Below are 19,934 nucleotides of genomic sequence, written 5' to 3'. Positions count from 1 at the left end.
CTTGATTGTATTCACTTTTGTTTTTGTTGGGATTGCCTTAATGATGCAAAGCTCCTTCAGCTCTGTAATACTGTATTCTTTAATATATACATATGTAGATGGCTTCTTATATTCTAGTTCTAATACTTAGTAGTTACTGCTTTTTTTCTGTCTGTTCTTGAGAATGGGTGTTACTGGCCTGCAGCTGATGAACATTGACATGCGTGTTAGTCACTACAACAGTCTAGGTCATTTCAGGCCACTTGTTTGGTCTGCTGTAGATTATACTTTCTATATTCCTAAGTACTAAATAGATGTTTATGGTTTTGGAAAGCAAATGTACATTCTTGAGGATGTTTGCCATGCTGCTATTTTTCCTTCTTCCACTCTATAGTGATTGTAAGGACCTGCCATGCTACAAAGTACAACTTCACTCTGATTTCTTCTGTTCTACAGCTACTAGAAATAATAAGACAATGAGCCTTATGTTCTTATTTCTATTTTGTGTTAAGTGTCTAATGGAGCTTTGATGGTAGCATTTAATTATTAGCTGCATAACTTCATCTTAATGGAATAAGGTGCCGTATAGTAATGCTGACAGTAAAGACATTTTTAATCTTATCAAATTCAAATACTGTGGTTTTGGTGTTGCTATCAGTTTATAATTAGTCTATTGGTTCTAGTGGTGACTTTACTGGAAAGAAAACTTTTTTTATGAGCTTAGATGTGCTCCAAAAGATGCCCACCAGTTTAAAAGGCTGTGTATAAATCTTTTAAGATGGAAATGGGCCGAGGTGTGTAACTATTTTTTGTTTTTTAAAAGATGTTACTTGCAAGGTTCATGCATTTAGGAGAAATGTAGAAAATATACCTGATAGTGAAAGGATGAGGAACTGCATCCAAAGATGGGTAGTGAAATAAACGTGCTGAGTTACTTTCCTCCAGGACTGCTGCGAGTTTCCTGCTAAAAGAAATTCAGAAAACCCCTGAATGATTTGTGGGAGTTCTAAATACAGAAATTGGGAAGTGATTTCTGTCTTGTGATCTGTGCAGAACTGGCAGGGTCAACATTGCAATGTAATGTCATGTTCTTAGTAGTAATTTTGAAAATGCTGAAAATTTGGCATAAAAACAATTTGAGGGCTGGAAATAACATTTTGAAGAGTGATACATTTAGAATTCAGTCTTGTTGGCTAATCATAAAAAGTCTGAGAGGTAGCTTTATTAGGTGTGTTAAGGCATATTCAGATGATCTTTAAGTAGCAAATTGTTTAGTTTGAGGGATATGACACAGCAAATGAGCACTTCACCTTAAAAAACCCACAGTTACCCCAGTGAGGGAGTGCAGATAGTGACAGATACATGGGTAACTGTGTGGTGGTTTTTTGGGTTTGGGTTTTTTTTAATATATATATATACTTTAGAACAGCCAAAATATACTGAAATAATTTTTGTACAATGAAAATTTGAGTCCTTTCTATGTGAAGACACAAGAAATATAAATGGGTTCCAAATAAGCCATGTAGTCTCATCTGCTGCTATTAAGTTTATATGTTCTTTCCATACTTTTACTTAAGGCATCATACTTAAACAACTGGACCCTTGGAATAAGCTACTGAGAGAACTGGGGAATTTCTTTCTATTTCTTGGGGGCATGGGGGAAGTTGGGATTTTTTTGTGATTGTTGGTTTTGGGGTTTTGTTTGTTTTAAATCTTGGGTCAAACATTTGATTCAGTACAAAGATAACAATGAAGTATGGTCTGTCTTAATGTTAAACTGGTTTAATAGATCTTCTTACAGAATCATAAAATATTTAGGGTTGGAAAGGACCTTAAGATCATCTAGTTCCAAAGCCCCTGCCATGTCTTTAAATCAGTTTTATTTGCATCATTGTTAGTTTGAAAACATGCTTTTGTAGGTTCCTCCGTGCCTGTTGCTCTGTTGGAGAATCTAGAAGACTAGCTAGTCTAGGGGATAGAGAATTTATAGGTGTTATTTTTAGTTGACTGCACTGCTTTTCTCTAAAACTAAGTTTCCAGCACCTTGATTTTGGGTCATACGTGAATCTTTTAATGATACGATTGAAAATAAAAAGTGCTATATATTGACTACTTTGGATAGCAAAAGCGTGTTCTCCAAATTAAATTCTGGTAAAAGTCTGTGTGCGTGTACATAAGTACACAGAGCCACACAAATGCATAGTTTTCTTATTTTCAGTATCACTCCTTTGGTTTTGTGTTTTCTAATCCAGTTATGGAGAAAACTGCAGTAGTAAGCAGGAATTTGATCATGAGAGTTCTGTAGATTAATCTTGCATATTCACATTACTGAATGGTTGTCTTAAGTGAAAAGGAGGCCAGTGCTATCTGTACTGTTAATAGTTGAAATGTACTAAACATACCTAGTTTTTGCTAAGAAAGGCAATGACCTTTTTGTTTATTCACTAAAATAGAGAACTAATAGGTTACTAATAACCAGTATCAAAGTACAGTAGTAGCTTGGTGGGTTGTTGAATATGCCTGTCCAGGGCTAGAAGCTGTTCTTGAAAGGTAGAAGAAAAAGGTACAAGAAAAGGTACAAGAATACTAGCAGTGTGATTTCTAAGACTCCCAATTGCAAAATTATCCTGACCTTTCTTTAAGAAGTTCTCTTACAATTGCTCTGGTTGCACTGCACATTAGTTTGAGTTTTGCAATCGGTTTGTGCTGTTAGTTAGAGCCATTAATTTCAGTAATATATGGAGGACATATGAGTAAGTTCAACAGTTTTGAATCTCTGATTATTGTGGTATGGGTAAATATGTGTTTGGATCTGGTTAGAAAAGTACTTCAGAGATTTCAAAGTTGAGTGAATTTTTTTAGGGATTGTTTAAGCATTACTTTATTTGCATGGAACACTTCATGAATAAACTGACGTTTATGATGATGCTAAATGTCTTCAAAATACTTGTACTGTGGTGTCATAGCTGTGATGGTCAAGAGTGTTTTTTCGACTGGTTAAAGCACAATCTAATTTCTGGTTACCGGTATTTTGCTATTGCTTATTGAACTCAATGTTTGGACTCTGGCTTCTCCACAAGCTTGTATGTGGCTGTTTTCATTAGTTTGTCCAAAGAGAAGATACTGCTCACAAACTTAGCTTCCCGTATTTCATACTGGAATAACATGCAAAGTGTTCCAAAATAGAAGGCTTACATAGGAAATATCATAAACAGTCTTGTTAATTGAGGAGAGGGAGCACTTACAGTTGATAGCTGATATTTTTGGCAAGAGTTCAGCTTTTGACGTTGGTGTTGCAGTTGTGTTGTGGGTTTTTCTAGCACAAATATCTGGAAAATACTGTGACTTAATTGACTTTAAAAATGCAAACCCTCAATATTTTCTTACAAGTAGTAGTCTAATAAGAGTTTATTTTCCTCTGTGAAAAAAAAAAAATAAAATTCGCGGCTGTATGTGGCAAAGAGAATGTAGCATTGACTTTGAAAAAACACAGGATGTTTATTACGTCCTCTGTTCCCAATATTTTGTGAAAGATTGTGTGACTTCATAAAAACGATTGAAACAGTAAAAGTGCTATGCCTGCAAAAGACATGTTAAGGAAACTGATTTGTTTGGGTAGATGCTCTTAAGCTCTGCTGTGTTAAATTATAAATAAATTTGGGAAGTTTGGTTTTGTTTTGGGTATTGGTGTTGGTTGGTTTTTTGTGTGTTTTAGGGTTGTTTTTGGTTGGGGTTTGGTGTTGGTTTTGCTGTTGGGGTTTGGTTTTTTTAGGGGGTGAAGCTATTTGTATACTCCTTGTTTCATTCAGTAATGTGTTTGAGAAGCTTTCAGCAGCAATACATTTTGGGCAATAACAAAAGCTAACTTTGATGTTTGTGCTATTGTGAATATTGTGGGAGAGATCTGCTGGGTGGTTTGATTAATGAAACAGTAACTGGAGATGGCTGTAGGATATGTTTCGTATTAAATAGTTTGCTCAATGTGAAAATGTAATGGCAGGTTAAACTGCATAATTCAGGTTCTTCCAGTTTTCTGTAGTCCCATTGAAAGTGCCCATTTGTTGATAAGCAGAACTATTTGACATGTAGTAATGCCTATGTGAAAGGCATGTGAATATTAATAGTCTTATTTATTCAAAAAATAGATGTAAAATATATTGAAGTCTCATAGCAGGTCAGTTAAGAGAACAGATGTAGGATTCTTAGTTTTATTTCATGTGACTTGATCTTCAGGAAGTACGTAACTTCTTGAGGAAGGATTTCTGACTGTAAAGAGAACTTAGTTTAATTTACATTTGTTTGCGGAACTTTCTTAAATTATTATTAGAAACATGACTGCCTCAGAGTCTTGGGAGCTCGTGTTCAAACATGTTTTAGAGATCATTCAACCTGCTAAAAGAATGTGGTTGGAGTATGTTATCCAAACTCTTCATAGAATAGTGTTTATAAGTAGTAAGAAATATTTTTGCTGCTTATGTTTTACTTGGCTATCTAATTGTTTTGAGTGATGACATTCAATTTCATATTTGAATGGAAAGATTGTAGAATTATTGATATTGGTGAAGGTAGACTCACTTTGGGGTCAAAAGGAGCATTTGTGTCTGGTTAGTATCTCCAAACATTCCTGTTAGCTGACAGTTGATTGAAGAAATAATTACCATTTTGTTCAATGGCTTTCAGCTAAAGTTTGCTGTATCTTGGATCTGATTACTGATGTTCTTGATGATTTGCATGGGATGTGCAAAGGAAAATGCAAGTTTGCCAGTGGATTATCATTTAGAATGACAAAATGCCTGCAGGGATTGTCAGGTGTGTGGGGAGGCAGAGAGCTGGCCTGCAGGGACAGTGGCTAATATCCTGACACTGTGGTGTGGAGCATTTTAGTAGTTCTCTTGCAGTATGTTGCTGATAATGACCAGAGTAACTTCACTTTTCCTGAAGTTAATGTAATCATCCATTATTACGGAACAGAATTTTCTTTCAGGAAGATGACAGTTCTTTTAAGAAATTCCTAGGCCGGAACTTGCTCTTGCATAATGAACACTCAAGTACAAGAATTGTCAGTGAATTATGAACTTTGAAGTCACTTGCACTTGTTACTCCAAAAAAATAGTTTTACTTAGTTTCCAATTCTTAGACTGTGTATGTTTTAGTCTTTGAGAAGAAGCAGCAATTGAAGGTTGGATTTTCTGTAAGTTGTTTGGAGAAGTTGATGAAACTTGACAGTACTTGGCCCTGTAGTGACAAGAAGCAAACTTTTGAATCTGAGTGACTTGAGGATGATAATGGTGGTAGTGGTAAAGAGGGGGGACAGATTCAGGTAAGGAGGGAGTTTTGCAAGTCTCATCTTTGCCATACCCATTGTAGGACTAAACCTGGACTAAACTAAACATTGCAGGACCTGCTAAACCAGGACAAAGGGACATTTGGATGACTAAATTCCTTCAGTTAACCTGCCAGATTGCTCCTTAGAGCTATCTGGGTTTCTTGTGTCTACTGCTCTTGTGGGACAGTTGCTCAAGGATGTTACTTTTCTAGTGGCTAGGAGTTGCTTTTGAAAAGTGATCAGATGAGTCTTTGAAAAAAGTTCCAGTTGAGGAGCAAGAAATGATCGTCAGCTCAAATGGAAGAAATGTACTAAAAAGGGAACCTTCAGGAAAAAATCTTAATACCATTGGTGCCTTAAGTGCTGTAGTCACTGACCTGATACTTAATTGACTGTTCATAACATTCTACAGAAAATTATCTTTATTTGCAAAATGTTGTTCAAATGTACAATAGTATTTGGTAGTTGTTGAAATTTTTTTTTTTTTTTTAACCTGGATTTATTTTAAGAAGTAAAGGGTCTCTGTTAACATATGAGAGCTGGTGTTTCAAATTTTAAGTTTTTTGATTATTTTTTGTTCTGCAGGATCTTTAAAAGTGATATTTCTTTGAAACATGTATGATCCTGGTATGACCAGTGACACCTGTCTCACTGCAGAGCTTACTACAGAGAGAATCTTGCTTGAAACTTTAATTTGCAAAATAAAGATTGACTTATTTATGTATATTTATGTACAGTAGTCAAGGTATTTTCTTTTAGTCCTCAGTTGACAGTTTAAGGGTTAATGGTAATTGTAATAAATGTAGAGACATGACAGGGTCTGTAAGGATACACAAAAACTCTTCTAATTTGTAGTGCTTTTACATGGGTGATGGGTTAGATATTCTGAATGAGATGAAGTTTCAGACTGTTTGTTGAAAACTGAAGGTGAGGGCTTCTGTTAGGTTCAGTTTCCCTTCTGTGAATGGGAACCAGAACATTACTAGCTACGCTGGTGTGTCCACTCTTAAATTACTGTAATGAGTCAAATCTTCCACTTGCCCAGTATTTTTTAGTTTTCCTAAACAGTGTTCTACTTCATCTTCAGCATAATAAACATCTGTAAATGAAGATTAGGTTAGTCTTTTTGTGATAGTAATCTTGTGACTAAAATAAAATGTTAATAAAACAAAAAATCTTACTATTGTTTTTAGTTTTGTGACATGCCCTAGTAGGGTAGGTGTACACTTCTGTGTGCACTAGGTTTGTAGCTTCAGGCTGCTTCAGTGTATTGCATTTTTTTCAAAAATACTGCAGGCTTTTCCTTCCTTCTTTCTAGAAGCCTGAATGGGCTTCAGAAAAGCAAAACACAAGCGTTGTATTGCAGCTGGCATTGCTTTACATATAGTTGAGTATTTTTGAAATACACTACTAGAGTCCAAGAGTTAACAGTGTTTACAACTGAAATTAAAAGAAAGTGTTCCTGTAGTGGTAAGTACATTAGAATGTGATTATTTGAATTGTACTGGAAAGTGTTAGTGTTTCAGCAACTGTAAAATAAGTCCTGCAATGCTTGAAGTGTTGCATGCTTTACTGTTCAGGTTTTGTGCCTCTTTTTCCCTTTGACACATTTTGCTAGGTTTGAGGTGTTGGATGAATATTTCAAATACCACATATCAGGATTTATTAATAAAATAATACTGTGAAACCCTATATGTAGTTGTTACATAACCTTTGGGTTATATATGCAATTTTATCTGTCCAAAATGTGTAATACCTTTGCTTATTTGTCCTCAATGGCGAAAGAGAAATATATTTGATAAATGTAAAGATTGTCTTTAAGTCAGGCTTTTATGAAGTTGAGGCAATAAAATGCAGTTTTAATATGAATGCTGTTATGGGTAGTGCTATATGAAATGTAGAGCAATAATTCCTAAGGTTTTAGGACCTTTCAAGCTTCTTTGAAGAGAAGGGGGGGGAATCCAAATTTTCTTTACAGAAAACATTTTTTTTTTGAATTCTGATTTATGAACTTGTATGTGCAATGCAGTATTTTTAATAATTTAAGGTTATGTGGAAGTTCTCTAGTAAACTACTTTAAATCTTCTATAACTCTTTGATCAAGCGGTGTAATTGCATGCTGGGGATGTGGAGTGTCAGTGTAATTGATGTTAGAATTTTTTTTGTCTCCTTCTATGTGCATTCTGTAGTTATTTAACCTCAGACAATCTTTTTCATGGAAACCATACTATTCAAGGGGCTGTTCAGTAATTCTTTTCATCCTTGTATTCTGTCTTGCCTAGTTTCAGACATTATTTCATGCATCCTTGCACAAATACAAGGTATCTAAGTGCTTCTCAGAGCTCCTTGAATTCACTTTCGTAATAAAACTGGGCAAGTTCATGTGGTGGTACTCTTGATTACAGCTGAGTACCAAGGCTTAGAGAGCTCAGAGTTAGCAAGTATCGCTGAATTTTGTAGAAAGGTAGTGGGTCTCAGAGGTCTGAAGCTATTATAAATATGAAAATGGACAGCTACTAGAAGGGGAGGAATCTGCTTTGAAAAAGAGGCTTCTGGTTGAACTTGTTTGAAGAAGCATAGCCATCTCTGTGGAGAAGAACATTCTTAACAGAATCTGTGCACAACCAGATTCAGCTGGATTTTTTTTAAAAGCCATGGGAGGCCATATATTTGCTTACATAACTAATGTTTTATATGCGTTCTGTAAAATAACGTTTTCTTCCCCTTAAGGAATGGTCTTGCTAATACACTTTTAAAAATACATTTTCTTTATTGGATTTGTAATTCAGAAGAGTTAAAACTTGTATTTGACTTTCTTAGGCTCTTTACTCTTGTTTTTGCAACTCTCGCACCCTGGACATGGAGGTTATGATATCATGTTGAGTTTAGGCTGATCTAGCACCATGTTGTCATTGAAAGGAGCTGTTACTTCAGTATCCTGTTTGCATCCCTTGTGCCAGCCTAAGTACTCCCATGGCTATACAGACTAGGATCAGGAAACTGATGTAATTCAGAACTGAGTAAAAAAATAAATAGAATGATTTCCTTGTTAGACTTAATGTGTGACAGCAGAAGCAACTAAATTAGCACAGCAGAAAGAACAGAAATACGACGAGGTTTCTTCTTAGTATAAGCCCGGGGACTTAAAAACTGGCCTAAGACAGTGGAAATAATTCCATTGTTCCAGTCTGTTGTCATAACTAGGAGGGGGGAAGGTGAGTACCAGATTGTTCTGTGTATTTTGTTTCCCAATTTTAGTGCTAGTTGATCTTTAATCATCAGTATTATCATTATACCAAATCTAGCTCTCCTGAGAATTGTTTCAAAGGAAAGGAATATCTAAAGATTAAGAAAGTTGTATTATGTAGAGAGCATTTCTTAAGCATTTGTCTTTGTGTGTTAGTACAATGACCATGAAGGAGACGGATCTGTTTACATTATCTCTTTTTATCAAACCTGAGATTTACTGCTTTTCAGAGAAGTCAGGGTTGGGAAGTCGTATGTTAATTCTTAGGGCTCATAGTCATGTAGTACATCAAGTGATGGTTTTGACACCCCTCATTTCTCACTTCATGGCTGCAGGAAGCAAATCGATTAATAGAATTTATGCAGCAAATCTGCAGTGATCTTATTCTTGGTATTGTATTGAGGGTCTTGATGACTTAAGTATTCCTAAGTCTAAATTCATTTTCCATACTTGTAAAGATCAAGCTCAACTTCTAAATAGAAAACTTCTGTTAAGTTTTAGGCATGTGATAGTTACACCTGGGGGGGAGGGAATCCCTAAAATCAGTCAGGTGTGTATGTAAGTAATTACAGAAGGTGATGCTAAACCACATCTGCCAATATTGACAAAAATGTCAAAAGCTCAGTTGCAAAAGACATTTTTGTGTCAGCCTTTCTGTGAAAATTGTTACACTGTTATATATAAAAGCTTTTTTTGAGGGCTTTTTTGTAGGGTGGGTTTTGGGGTTTTGTTTATTTTTATAACATTATTTCTGTAGTATATTGATTCTCTAGATTACTCAGCTCATTAACCTGTCTGGTTGAAAAGTTTGAGAGCCTAAGCAATAGCTAAGAAATAGGGAGACATAATTCTGCTTAGCCAAGTACTCCAGAAGTATTTCCAGAAGAAGGAAACAGTTTGGCTGTGTGCACTTAAGAAGCAGGTCTTTCCCTCTGTGTATCACAGAATAACAGCTATATTATTTTCCTCTCTGATGTCATCAAACTGAGGATGAAAGAAGGCCCAACAGTGCAGGTGGCTACTAAGATTTGTCAAATAGTTACAAAAGTGTGCTGGCCAATGAAAGAAGACTAATAGAATGGGAGAAGAGCATTGCTTACAGAATACTTGAGCGTTGGAAAGAGTTGAGAACCAAATTCAAGTCACAGGGCATAAGAACTTTCATAACCTTCCTTAGATGCTAATTATCACAGTGTTTAGTTCTGGGTTTATTTTTGTAAAAAGAGTCTGTGTGCATGCAGTAGCTTCCAGATATTTGAAGTATGGTGTTCTGCGTAAGTGCATATAATAGGTTACTTTTTTTTGAAAAGCTACTTTTATAACTAGTTTCTGCGTAAGGACGTTGTTTACTCTTTGTTGCCTCATCTTTGAGTGAAAATTGCAATAAGTTGGGCTTGTGAAACTGTCTGGTCACTTGCTGCCTTACTAGAGCCAAGATACTAGAGAAGTGCAAATTAGTTGTAATTATAGTTTCCTGCAGAAGGCTGTTAACTTTCAATTGGAATAGAGTCAGTTTTATAGTATTTTTTAGAATCTAAGTAATGTAATTGCAAGTTGAGCATAGTTGTTGGGTTTGCTCAGCTTCCTCTACCCCATTCCACTGGAAGCTGATTGTTTAATATAGCAGACTCTGGATCTTGGTTTCTAGCTTTGATCTTGAAATATCTCTGCAATCGCTACAAAGTCCGTATTAGTTCTTTTTCCTTCTGTAGTACCATGTGCTGTTTGGTGCATTAGTCATTCTCACAAAGTGGCAGTGGTTAGTTGAGAGTGTTTTCACGACAGACTTTTAACTGTAATACTCGTAGCTGTCTTGTTTTCCCTAAGATTTTAATTTTTGATTAAATCATTAGTTAGCTAATGCATCATAAAAGAACACAATTTTGTTTACCCTTGAGCACAAATAGCAGAGGGGCTAAAATTGGCTGGTGTGTGGAGACTTATGTGATGATACCACTTAGTCTTGAGAAGGGACCAATGCAAGAATGCTATCCTCCTGGTTAGATGTTTCAGGCTCTAACCACTGAGAGTAATGAAAATGTACAACCACTCCCTTTAAAAAAATCCTCATGATAGATCAGATGCCAATTATAGCTCTGTTGATGGGGTTGGTTTGTTTGTTTAATTTTTTAAAATTGTGCCTCCTTTAATAATTAAACTGTGGTGTTGATCTTAAGCTCTGTAGATCAGTGTGATCTCTGCTTTCCCTGCTCTGTTTCCTTTTAATTTCTCTTCCAAGAAAAAATTAAATTGAATCTTCTCTTAAATCATCTACCCAATGACTTTGGTCAATTTCAAGTCGTAATGAGGACAAATGAGTTAGTAGTTTCCTGTAATGAAGGCTAATCCAGTAATATCATTGTTTAAATTTTGTATTCGCATCTGCAAGTTCCCTTGTCTTCACTAAGATTTGAACTTGGCAAAAGATGGAATATAAGCCCTTTCACTTTGTAGTGAAGAGGCTACTTATTTTTCAATAGGCTTCTTCCCACTTTCATTTCTCAACTATTGTCAAGTTTTCCACTAGCTCTTTTGTACTGGTTGATAGCTTGTATGTTCTACTGAATTTGTTGTTACCTACTATGTTAGCAGGCCAGTAAAAGCTTCACTGCTTCTTTGTAAGTTTGATAGTTAATCGGATTGATGCTTAAAAAGAAAAATACATAGAAAAAGGCATTTTTCTGCGCATAGAACAGCACACTAAACACAAGTTCTCATTTGATATTCTAATCTTTAGCCATCTTCAATAGTTAAGTGAAATGTGAATCTGTAAAATATAGCTGTTTTCTCTGTAATGGTTCTGTAAATTCTGTATTGGAATTCATGTTACCATTTCTTAATCTATTCAATATACTGGCATTAAAAACTAAATTACTTAAAAGTATGATGTGTACCTGTTTTAGTATGGCTTTGGGCTTTGGAAGAAAACGTGTAATAGAATTTATACTAACAACCCCATAAGGGCAAAAATATATGCATCTGTTGAAATGTTTCATATGACTGCTGTTTGTGCCTTCTTTTAGAGCTGCTATACTAACTTAAATACCTTCATTTAAAGGAAAAATTCCCAACATTTATGAACAGAAAATAATATTTGGTCTCTAGTGTAGAAGTTGTTAATGATTGAAGTAATTAATAAAAATATATTATTTTTGTTGTTGCTTCTCTCTCCCCCTTTGCTTTGTTTTGAGAACAGAATAGAATACAATCTGTTATCTTTTTTCTTTTTTGTGTGTGTGTTTTCAGGCTCGGATAGCATTTTTACAAGGGGAAAGAAAGGGTCAAGAAAATTTGAAGAAAGATTTAGTGAGAAGAATAAAAATGTTAGAATATGCATTAAAACAAGAAAGGTATGTATACAAATTGTTCAGCTTTTATCTGACCTGGAAAACTTTACAGACTAAAAGACTACTTTACAGACTAAAGACTAAAAAGGAATCATGTTATGTAAACTGTCATTACTAGGCGATTCTCTGTTACTTTGTGTAAGTTGTCTTTATGGTTGGTCATCTTTACACTGCATTTTCTTGTAACTTAGTGTCTTCTATCATTAAAAGTTGCATAATTTCCAAATTGTTTGGACTCACATCTTAATCACACAAAGTGCAAACTGGACAGTCTCCCTTTTCTGAGTTAGAGTACTTGTGTACTAAGTAAGAGTAAATGTTCCAAACATTTATATCTTACGACTGTACCTTTACCTGCTCTTATGTGGTATTAAGCTTGAAAGAATGAACACTACTGTTCTCTTGATTCTCTGCAACTATTGTGTATGTGTTGCATGACAAAAACTGTTTTATGTCAGAATGGAATCCTTCAAAAGTTAGCTTTACATTTTGAAATATTGTTTATTCGTGTGGTAGATGCTAGAATGTCTAGTCTTAGTAGGCGCATTTTCTGTAGTATTAGTGCTTTAAGAGTTTCAATTCCACTCAGTCCATGCAGGCTAATATCCTTCAAACCTACATGCTCTGGTTATTTCGGTTGACCAAAATTAGTAGTTATTTCTGCAAAAACACTTGGAAAATAATCCTGCCATGTGCCTATACCTTCAGTAGAGGATTCAATTCTTATATATAATTTTATCATGCTCTTCAAAAGTAGTTGAATTGGGCAACAAAACAAGTAGCCTTTAATCATTAATTTTTGAGTGGAAGGAACGTTCTTGACAGAGTAAACTTAAAATTTTGTAGCAAAGTGTAGTGAGGCTTCACCTAGTCATTTTCAAGTTAGTTATTCTAGGGTAAGTATATATAAATATATTTTTCATTATGAATTAAGAGTGACTAATACAAAGATAACTTCAATTAGTTGGTTTCATACTAAAAACTAATGTTTTGGGCAAGGATGACTACATATGTCCATGAAGTGGACATGCTGCACATACAGAGATACCATAAGGATACACAACCATAAGGCTGTGAGGATTGCCTACTTACTGAGATAAATCAGAGGCAGTTAATTACAGCTGGAGTGTGAAGACATCATTTGCAGAATTTGAAGATGAATGGCATCGGTGAAATCTCATTCTTGCTTTCTCCTGAAATACAGCTGCCTTTATAGTTAGACTTCCTGTAAAATTCCAGAATTCATCTGATGGGCAAGAAACTTGTAAACATATGTACAACAGAAGCAGAACAGCAGAAACATGCAGTTTGCTTTAGTTCTTGTGGTTAGTGGGTACAAGCCAACACTGCATACTTTGCAAGAGGAAAATCCTTGCTTAAGTTCCAGCCAGAATTCTCATGAAGATTGCTGAAAACAGGAACTGAAAGTCTGAGGATGATTGGTGAATGCGTGGGAGGCAACAAGGAAGCTGTCTGTTATTTTTTCACTACAAATGCCCAGTAGTTTGAGGGGATCTAATTGCAAAAGTATGATGGATTGAGCAAGGAAAGCAAACAGGTACTGACTTGTCAGCAAATCATCCAGGAATGACAGTATGTTAGTTTCTTGATTGTTGCACTGAGTGAAAAATTCAGGTTAAAAAAGGTTACTTTTTTACCATTGTTCCCCTGAGTCAAGAACCATAACTAATGAAAAGAAATTCTGAGAATTTCAGGTCTGAAAATTGTTGATGGCAAAAACTGTGTTACACCTGTTCCACCTCTGCCCCCTTTTCTGTGTTTGTTTTTAACTTCCTGATGCTGTCAAAGAGTCATGCAGTAAAATATCAGATTATAGGGAGTCAGAAATGAAATCACTTAGACAATGATGACTGATATCTCAGAAAAAAGGTATGAAACAGGACATCAGTGTGTAAGGTTAAATAAAATGCTGTAGTAGTTACAAAATAGTTTGACATTTCTAGTATTCATCTGTAAGTGTGTATGCATTGTGTGATAATGTTTTGGAGAAGTAAAATGTTTCTGTTTTAATGTCCTTAAATATTTTCGTAGTTCTGTATCAATTTTTGTAATAAAATTGGGCCTAAGTATAGTTTTATGGTTTTGGGATTTTTTTTGTCTGTAGCTAATGTATATTCCTTTATGGTGCTTTGAGACCCAGGCAGACTTCTGTTACGTACTCTGAGCCACTTTACTCCAACCTTCATTAGCATAGTGCTGTGCTTAAATCAGTAAGACTTGCTGAGTTCATAAAACTGTGGCTATATTTTGACTTTATGGGGTTTGGACTGGTGCTGCCTTATATCCTTGCAAATGAGTGGTAGGATTCAGCAGCTAAATAGCAGGCAGTTAAATCGGTATAGGGCATTATTTCTCCTCCTTTTACTTTTTCACTAGTAGAAACCTAGTCTTAGAAGAGTATCAATCAATACTCAAAGGATTCAAAATACGCCTCTTCTGTAGAGTTGAGTTACTATGTGTTGTGGGAGCATAATGTCACTGGCTTGTCAACAACTATGTAGCTTGCTAGTAATTTTTAAGATACGTACTAATTACCCTTGATTGTGTGACAATACAGAAAGGGATACATGTGCAAAGATATAGCTTATTGGAATTTAATAAAATTAATTTCTTACTGTAAAACAGAAGTTGGTGTGGAAGAACTGATCTCATTAAGTGCATCAGTAGTTTGGCTTATTTGTAGTGGCTAGTCATTGGTGTAATTTTAGATCAGATATATCATTATCTTCTCTAATGAACAATTAAAGCAGAATTTTAATTATTATTTTGAAATTGTAGCTCCAGAGTAGAACAACTGCTCCTAAATGGTACTTCATACAGCTTGAATTGAACAAATACATGTTGGCTTTTCAATTAAAGTGCTTTATTGGTTTCACTTATGAATTAAGCAAATGCATTTTGGCAGCTTTATTTAATGTCACAATTTCTTAATTATTTTCTTTTTGCTTGTTTCTTTTTTAAACCAAATGTACAGTACTTTATAAATCATAGCATGTGCACTTTATCTGGAGAGCTTGGTGGAACACTGCCCTATTATAATGTGGAACAAAGCTTTGTGTCTCAGTTTAAAGAGAACACCTAGGATAGACAGTCTTACTAGTGCATGAATGAAACATGAACATATTAACAAATAATTTATTATTGTTTAACTGGCAGTCAGTCAGATTTAGGTCACACAAGTACCTACTTTTCAGGAGCCTCAGTTTTTTCTGTTATAATTGCTACAAAATGCAGAATTTTATCTTACTATAGAGGGTCAATAGTGCCATCTACTGACCATTTGTTAATGAGACTGTGCCTAATTGCAAGTTTAGCAGAAACTTCTGTAATTTAGAAGATCTGCTGTACCATCAAGTACGTCAGGCAGCATTTGAGATGAACTTTTACCTTCCATTTGGAAAAAACTTACAGCAGTGGCTCAGCTATTTGAGAAGATCTGTTGGAAATCCTTCATTTTGTCCACCCACCATACACTCCATTATTTCTCAGGAAGTTTCATATTCAGGAGTAGTCTCCAAGATTGGTGGAAGCTAGATTTAGTTATTCTTAAAGATTTGGTCAAATATTAATACAGAATTATGAAGACAGTCATATTTTATAGAGACTTCCTTAAAATGTGGCTGCTTACATTTTTACAGAGTTATTTCACTTTGGCTCTACTGCAGAAGATCTAGAGTTCTCTTCCCTGAGATTTTGAGTGTTGTTGCAAATGATCTACAAGGCCAGAGTCAAACTGGAATATCTAAGAGTGAGAATTCCAGGATTTAGGTGTCGATAGTTCATGTGGTATTCCTGAAGGTAAAGGGAGCTGAAGGCATATTGGTAGGCAATGTGGGTACAGAGTAAGATTTGGAAGACTCATGCATACCTGCCTGGAAATAGTATCATGAAGAGTGATTTTTAAAAAGTGATGAAGAAGGAGAGGTTAGAAGCTCAGCAATCAGGAGATGGGAAGGAGTGGGGCATGTTTGCATTGGTGGACTGAAGCTGAGCCTTTAGTCAATGAGGAAGAGAAAAATCAGGAAAAGAATACATGTGATGAAGGAAATTACACTCCAGGATGGTTCTTCAGAGGGAAAGATCTTTATCGTAAGCAAAGACAGAACAGGAGAACAGTTGAAGAGGAATTTGAAGGTGGCAAAAAGGCAGGAATCGCAAATATGATGTTCATTCATTGTAGTGGGATTGGCTAGCTATGACAGTGCTACAGCAGCAAAAATAATCTCTGCTAAATACTTGAACCCAGTGTTTCTTGAAAGGTTCTCATAGTAGCACACACACATGGAAAAACAAATTATTGGAGAACATACTAAACCCTCATCTGTAAGTTGTTTCAAAACTGTGTTCTTGAAAAACTAGAAATAATTGTATGATACAGTAATGGTCACAACAGTTTTGTTTGGATGAATTATGTTGTTAGTATGGTTTTAAATAGGAATAGTAGAATGTTATGATCTGATAAGAGCATCGTACGCTAATTTTTTAAACATTTGCATGCTTTTTCAGGGCAAAATACCATAAATTAAAATATGGCACAGAATTGAACCAAGGTGACTTGAAAATGCCAACTTTTGATTCAGGTAACTTTTTTTTTTTGCAATAGTCTGTTTCAGTGTTATGTGTTTATGTGCTGTTCTAGATTTTTGCTGTGCTCAGTTTATTGCAGCTTTCAGTCTCCTCACACCCCATCCCCAGGTGTGTTAGAGAAGATCTCAGGGAAAGGTTTGACATTGATTACGTGTTGTTTGATCTGAAAATCAGAATTAATTGACCTTTTTTGAAAGAGCTCTGAATGTCAAAGACAGCTTTAAATGAGGTTATACAATTCCTATTTAGCTGGTGTTTCTCATTATTTCTGATAATAGCCCTTCTTGAAGGATTTACTATTTTTTTTCTCATTCTGCCATCCATCCGGAAGGAAGGCGTAAGTGCAGAATAAACATAAGAAATACTGTTGGTATTTGGTGGTTTTATAGGATACTAATGTTCAAAGAATGAGGAAAAAAAGTTGTACTGCATTGGCTTGCGGGGGAAAAAAAGTGTTGCAGAGCTTCTGGTTTTATCTTAAATCAAGGAAAAAAAAAAGTCCGAAGAGAAAAAACCAGACTACTCTTACTGGTACTCTGGAGTACCTCTTTATTTTGCAATGTAGGTATCAAGCTGATCATAACATCTTTGCTCGTAACAATACTGCAGATATAGGAAAGGATTTTTTCATAACAACATTAGACTATTTAATAAGCAGAATTGCATGTAGCTTCTCTTGAAATGTAGGTCTTTATTCCCAACCCCATTTTTTTGTTTGTTTTCTTCTGTTTTAGAAGTGCTTTCATAGCCAATTGAAACTAGAGATTATGATTCATATTTCTTGCTTGATGGGATTTTTCCCATCTGTTTAAAAGCATTGTAAGTTAAAAGTTAAAATCCTTAAACTTTAGATTGTGCTATGTTTTATAATCTCTACCATGGTAAAAATACAGTGGTTCTAGATTTTAACTGTTGATAGTAAACTGATGGAATTTGTTAAACTTGACATGTTAGTTTTCTCCAAATGCTGATGTATGTCACTACTTCATTTATTTGAACTGTATTTTTTATGTTTCTTTCTAAGCATCTCTGCTTTGTGAAAGAGATATAGCCTGTTTTCTTAGCAGTAACACTTCAGTACACATTCTTTTATGTACAAGTTAAATATTTTTCTGGTTACTTTTCTGCGTATAAGAGGTCAGGATTTTTCAGTGATTCTGTTCAATTATTTGCCTGATGCTTCAGCAAAGAATTAGGGGAAAAATTAATTGAAAACCACTGCATCTAATTTAAAAGCTTTTAGTTTCATTGGTATTTTGTAAAAAGTAAATTGAGTTCAAATAAACAAAACCACCCAACTATGACACTGTATCTTTCAGAAGAAACCAAAGATACGGAGGTTCCCGCAGTACCTCAAAATAGCCAACTGACCTGGAAGCAAGGCAGACAGTTACTGAGACAGTAAGTAACGTTGTTGAATATTGGTGTATTCAAGCTTTTCCATGAAGTACAAGCTGTATATGTATATACTTACTCTATGAAACACAGTAATTGAGGTGGATAAATCGTGGTTGGTTTTTCTGAACTTCATAGTCTTGAGCTGTAGGCAGCATAGAGTAAGGTTTTCCATATGAAATGGATTAACAGCGAAGCTTATTTTCCCATTATATAATAGTGGTACTAGTTTTTAGCAGTCAATACTAAATTCTTCCCTTTTCCCTTTCCTCTTTTTTTCTTTTAATGCCTCTAGGTATCTTCAGGAAGTAGGTTATACAGATACAATATTGGACGTACGCTCCCAGCGAGTAAGGTCTTTGCTTGGGCTCTCCAATTCGGAACCAAATGGTTCAGTAGAGACAAAGAACTTGGAGCAAATCCTCAATGGGGGTGAATCTCCTTCATCAAAACAAAAGGGACAGGAAATCAAAAGGTAAGTGAAGGGATAAGAAATGCCTGAAGTTTGCTTTTCTTCGTCATTGATATGTGCCGTTCATATTGAACTTTCAACTGTAGTGTCTCTGAACACGTGTGGGTGTAACTGTCTACAAATGATTATGAACTTCAGTGAAATTGATTATACATAGGAACATAGGTATCTGTATTACATATGTATATGTGTATTATATATATATACAGGAAAATATGTAGTGTATTGAAGTTGAATTTGTCATATAACCCTTTGGAGTTACTACTTTAAGGAAAGATTCAGTTGAGTGGTGCTTCTGCAATAAGGAATTAGGGCAGCTTTAGAAACTTCTTCACATTTGTTGTTTTGCTTGTTTTAAAGCTCTTAAGCTGTTAGGTAGCAATTGCATTTAATCTGATTAATCGTCTAAAACCTCTTCATCAGGTAAAATGAATTCTCTCTTAATGTTTCTATTTATGTAGGAATTCTGGTGATGTTCTTGAAACATTTAACTTCTTAGAAAATGCAGATGATAGTGATGAAGAAGAAGAGAGTGACATGATAGAAGATATTGCAGATGGAAAAGAAAAGCACCGGATAAATAAGAAACACAAAGTAAAAGATTATTTTTTTTATATATATGTAGATCTGAAATCCCCTTTAAAAAGGGATTTTTTTTTTTTTTCCCAGATGACTATAATGTTAAAATGTTGTTGTATCTTTGTTATCTGAATGGATTGTAAACAGATGCATTATTGGTAAATTTGGTAGTTTAGTTAATGCATTATTTGTTTGCAAATGTGAATTAATTGCTGAAAGAGGTAACTGATTGGCCATCCTAGCTTCTCTGCATACTTTTGAGGGCCTTTATGAAGCAAATTTAGCACAATACAGTGTGCGTCCTTTCCAAATTTTGGAGGAGGTAGGGACAATTTCTTAGAAGGAACTAAATTAGTAATCTAAAAAAAAAAAAAAAAAAAATTCCATCTCAAATATTTGTTTAATTCTTCTTTTTATGCTGCTTTTTATTAAATACTTTAAGAGCCTGGCAGAGACTTAATCTCCAGTAGTTTTGTTCTGGTTTATTTTCCTTTTGTTCTGGTTTATTTTCCTTTTGTTCTGGTTTATTTTCCTTTTTAGTTTTCCATTCTGTGAGCAATTTTGTCTTACCTGTACTTTCCTAGGTATATTCCTCCTGTACTGGAAGAATATCTCTTTCATTGGGGTTTCTTCATGTAAGGAGGTTTATTTATGAACACTGTACTCACAGTTTTATTACTTTTTTCTCAGTAGAGTTTTCTGTAGCATTATGACCCTTGTGGCTGCATTAGATTTTCCTAAATAGCAGCGTTAGCTTGTCTTGACACAAGTCTTAATCTCCGAACTTGACTTGTCAGGGAGGGTTTTTCACCATACCTTTGGTATTAACTTGTACTTTTGGTAAACAGATTAAGCAGTCAATGAGTGGAATTTTTTTTGTTCTAAGGCAGTAGATCATGTGATGAAAAGATTATCTGATGAGTAAATCTCCAAGCAGATATGAAGGCATTATGTTGTTCTTTTTTTTTTTTTTTTTCAAAT

The 19,934-nt window shown here is 35.0% G+C and overlaps 1 protein-coding gene across 9 annotated transcripts in view; it reads left to right on the top strand.

Moving 5' to 3' along the window:
- STRN3 (striatin 3) overlaps positions 1-19,934 on the top strand; it is a 64,362-nt gene that overhangs the window by 9,107 nt on the left and 35,321 nt on the right. For 8 of the 9 annotated variants that reach the window (XM_080619839.1, XM_080619836.1, XM_080619838.1 and 5 more), the window contains exons 2-6: positions 11,799-11,902; positions 16,427-16,500; positions 17,827-17,908; positions 18,198-18,377; positions 18,836-18,968. In XM_080619839.1, the coding sequence (XP_080475965.1) occupies positions 11,799-11,902; positions 16,427-16,500; positions 17,827-17,908; positions 18,198-18,377; positions 18,836-18,968 (573 nt within the window). The remainder of the gene's footprint in view (positions 1-11,798; positions 11,903-16,426; positions 16,501-17,826; positions 17,909-18,197; positions 18,378-18,835; positions 18,969-19,934) is intronic. The other variant, XM_080619832.1, reaches the window with a different exon arrangement.

Source organism: Psittacula echo (genome assembly GCF_963264785.1).
Source record: "Psittacula echo genome assembly, chromosome: 5".
Taxonomy (NCBI): Eukaryota; Metazoa; Chordata; class Aves; order Psittaciformes; family Psittacidae; genus Psittacula; species Psittacula echo.
Note: the sequence above shows the minus strand (reverse complement) of the source record. Positions and strands in the feature narration are given on the sequence as shown.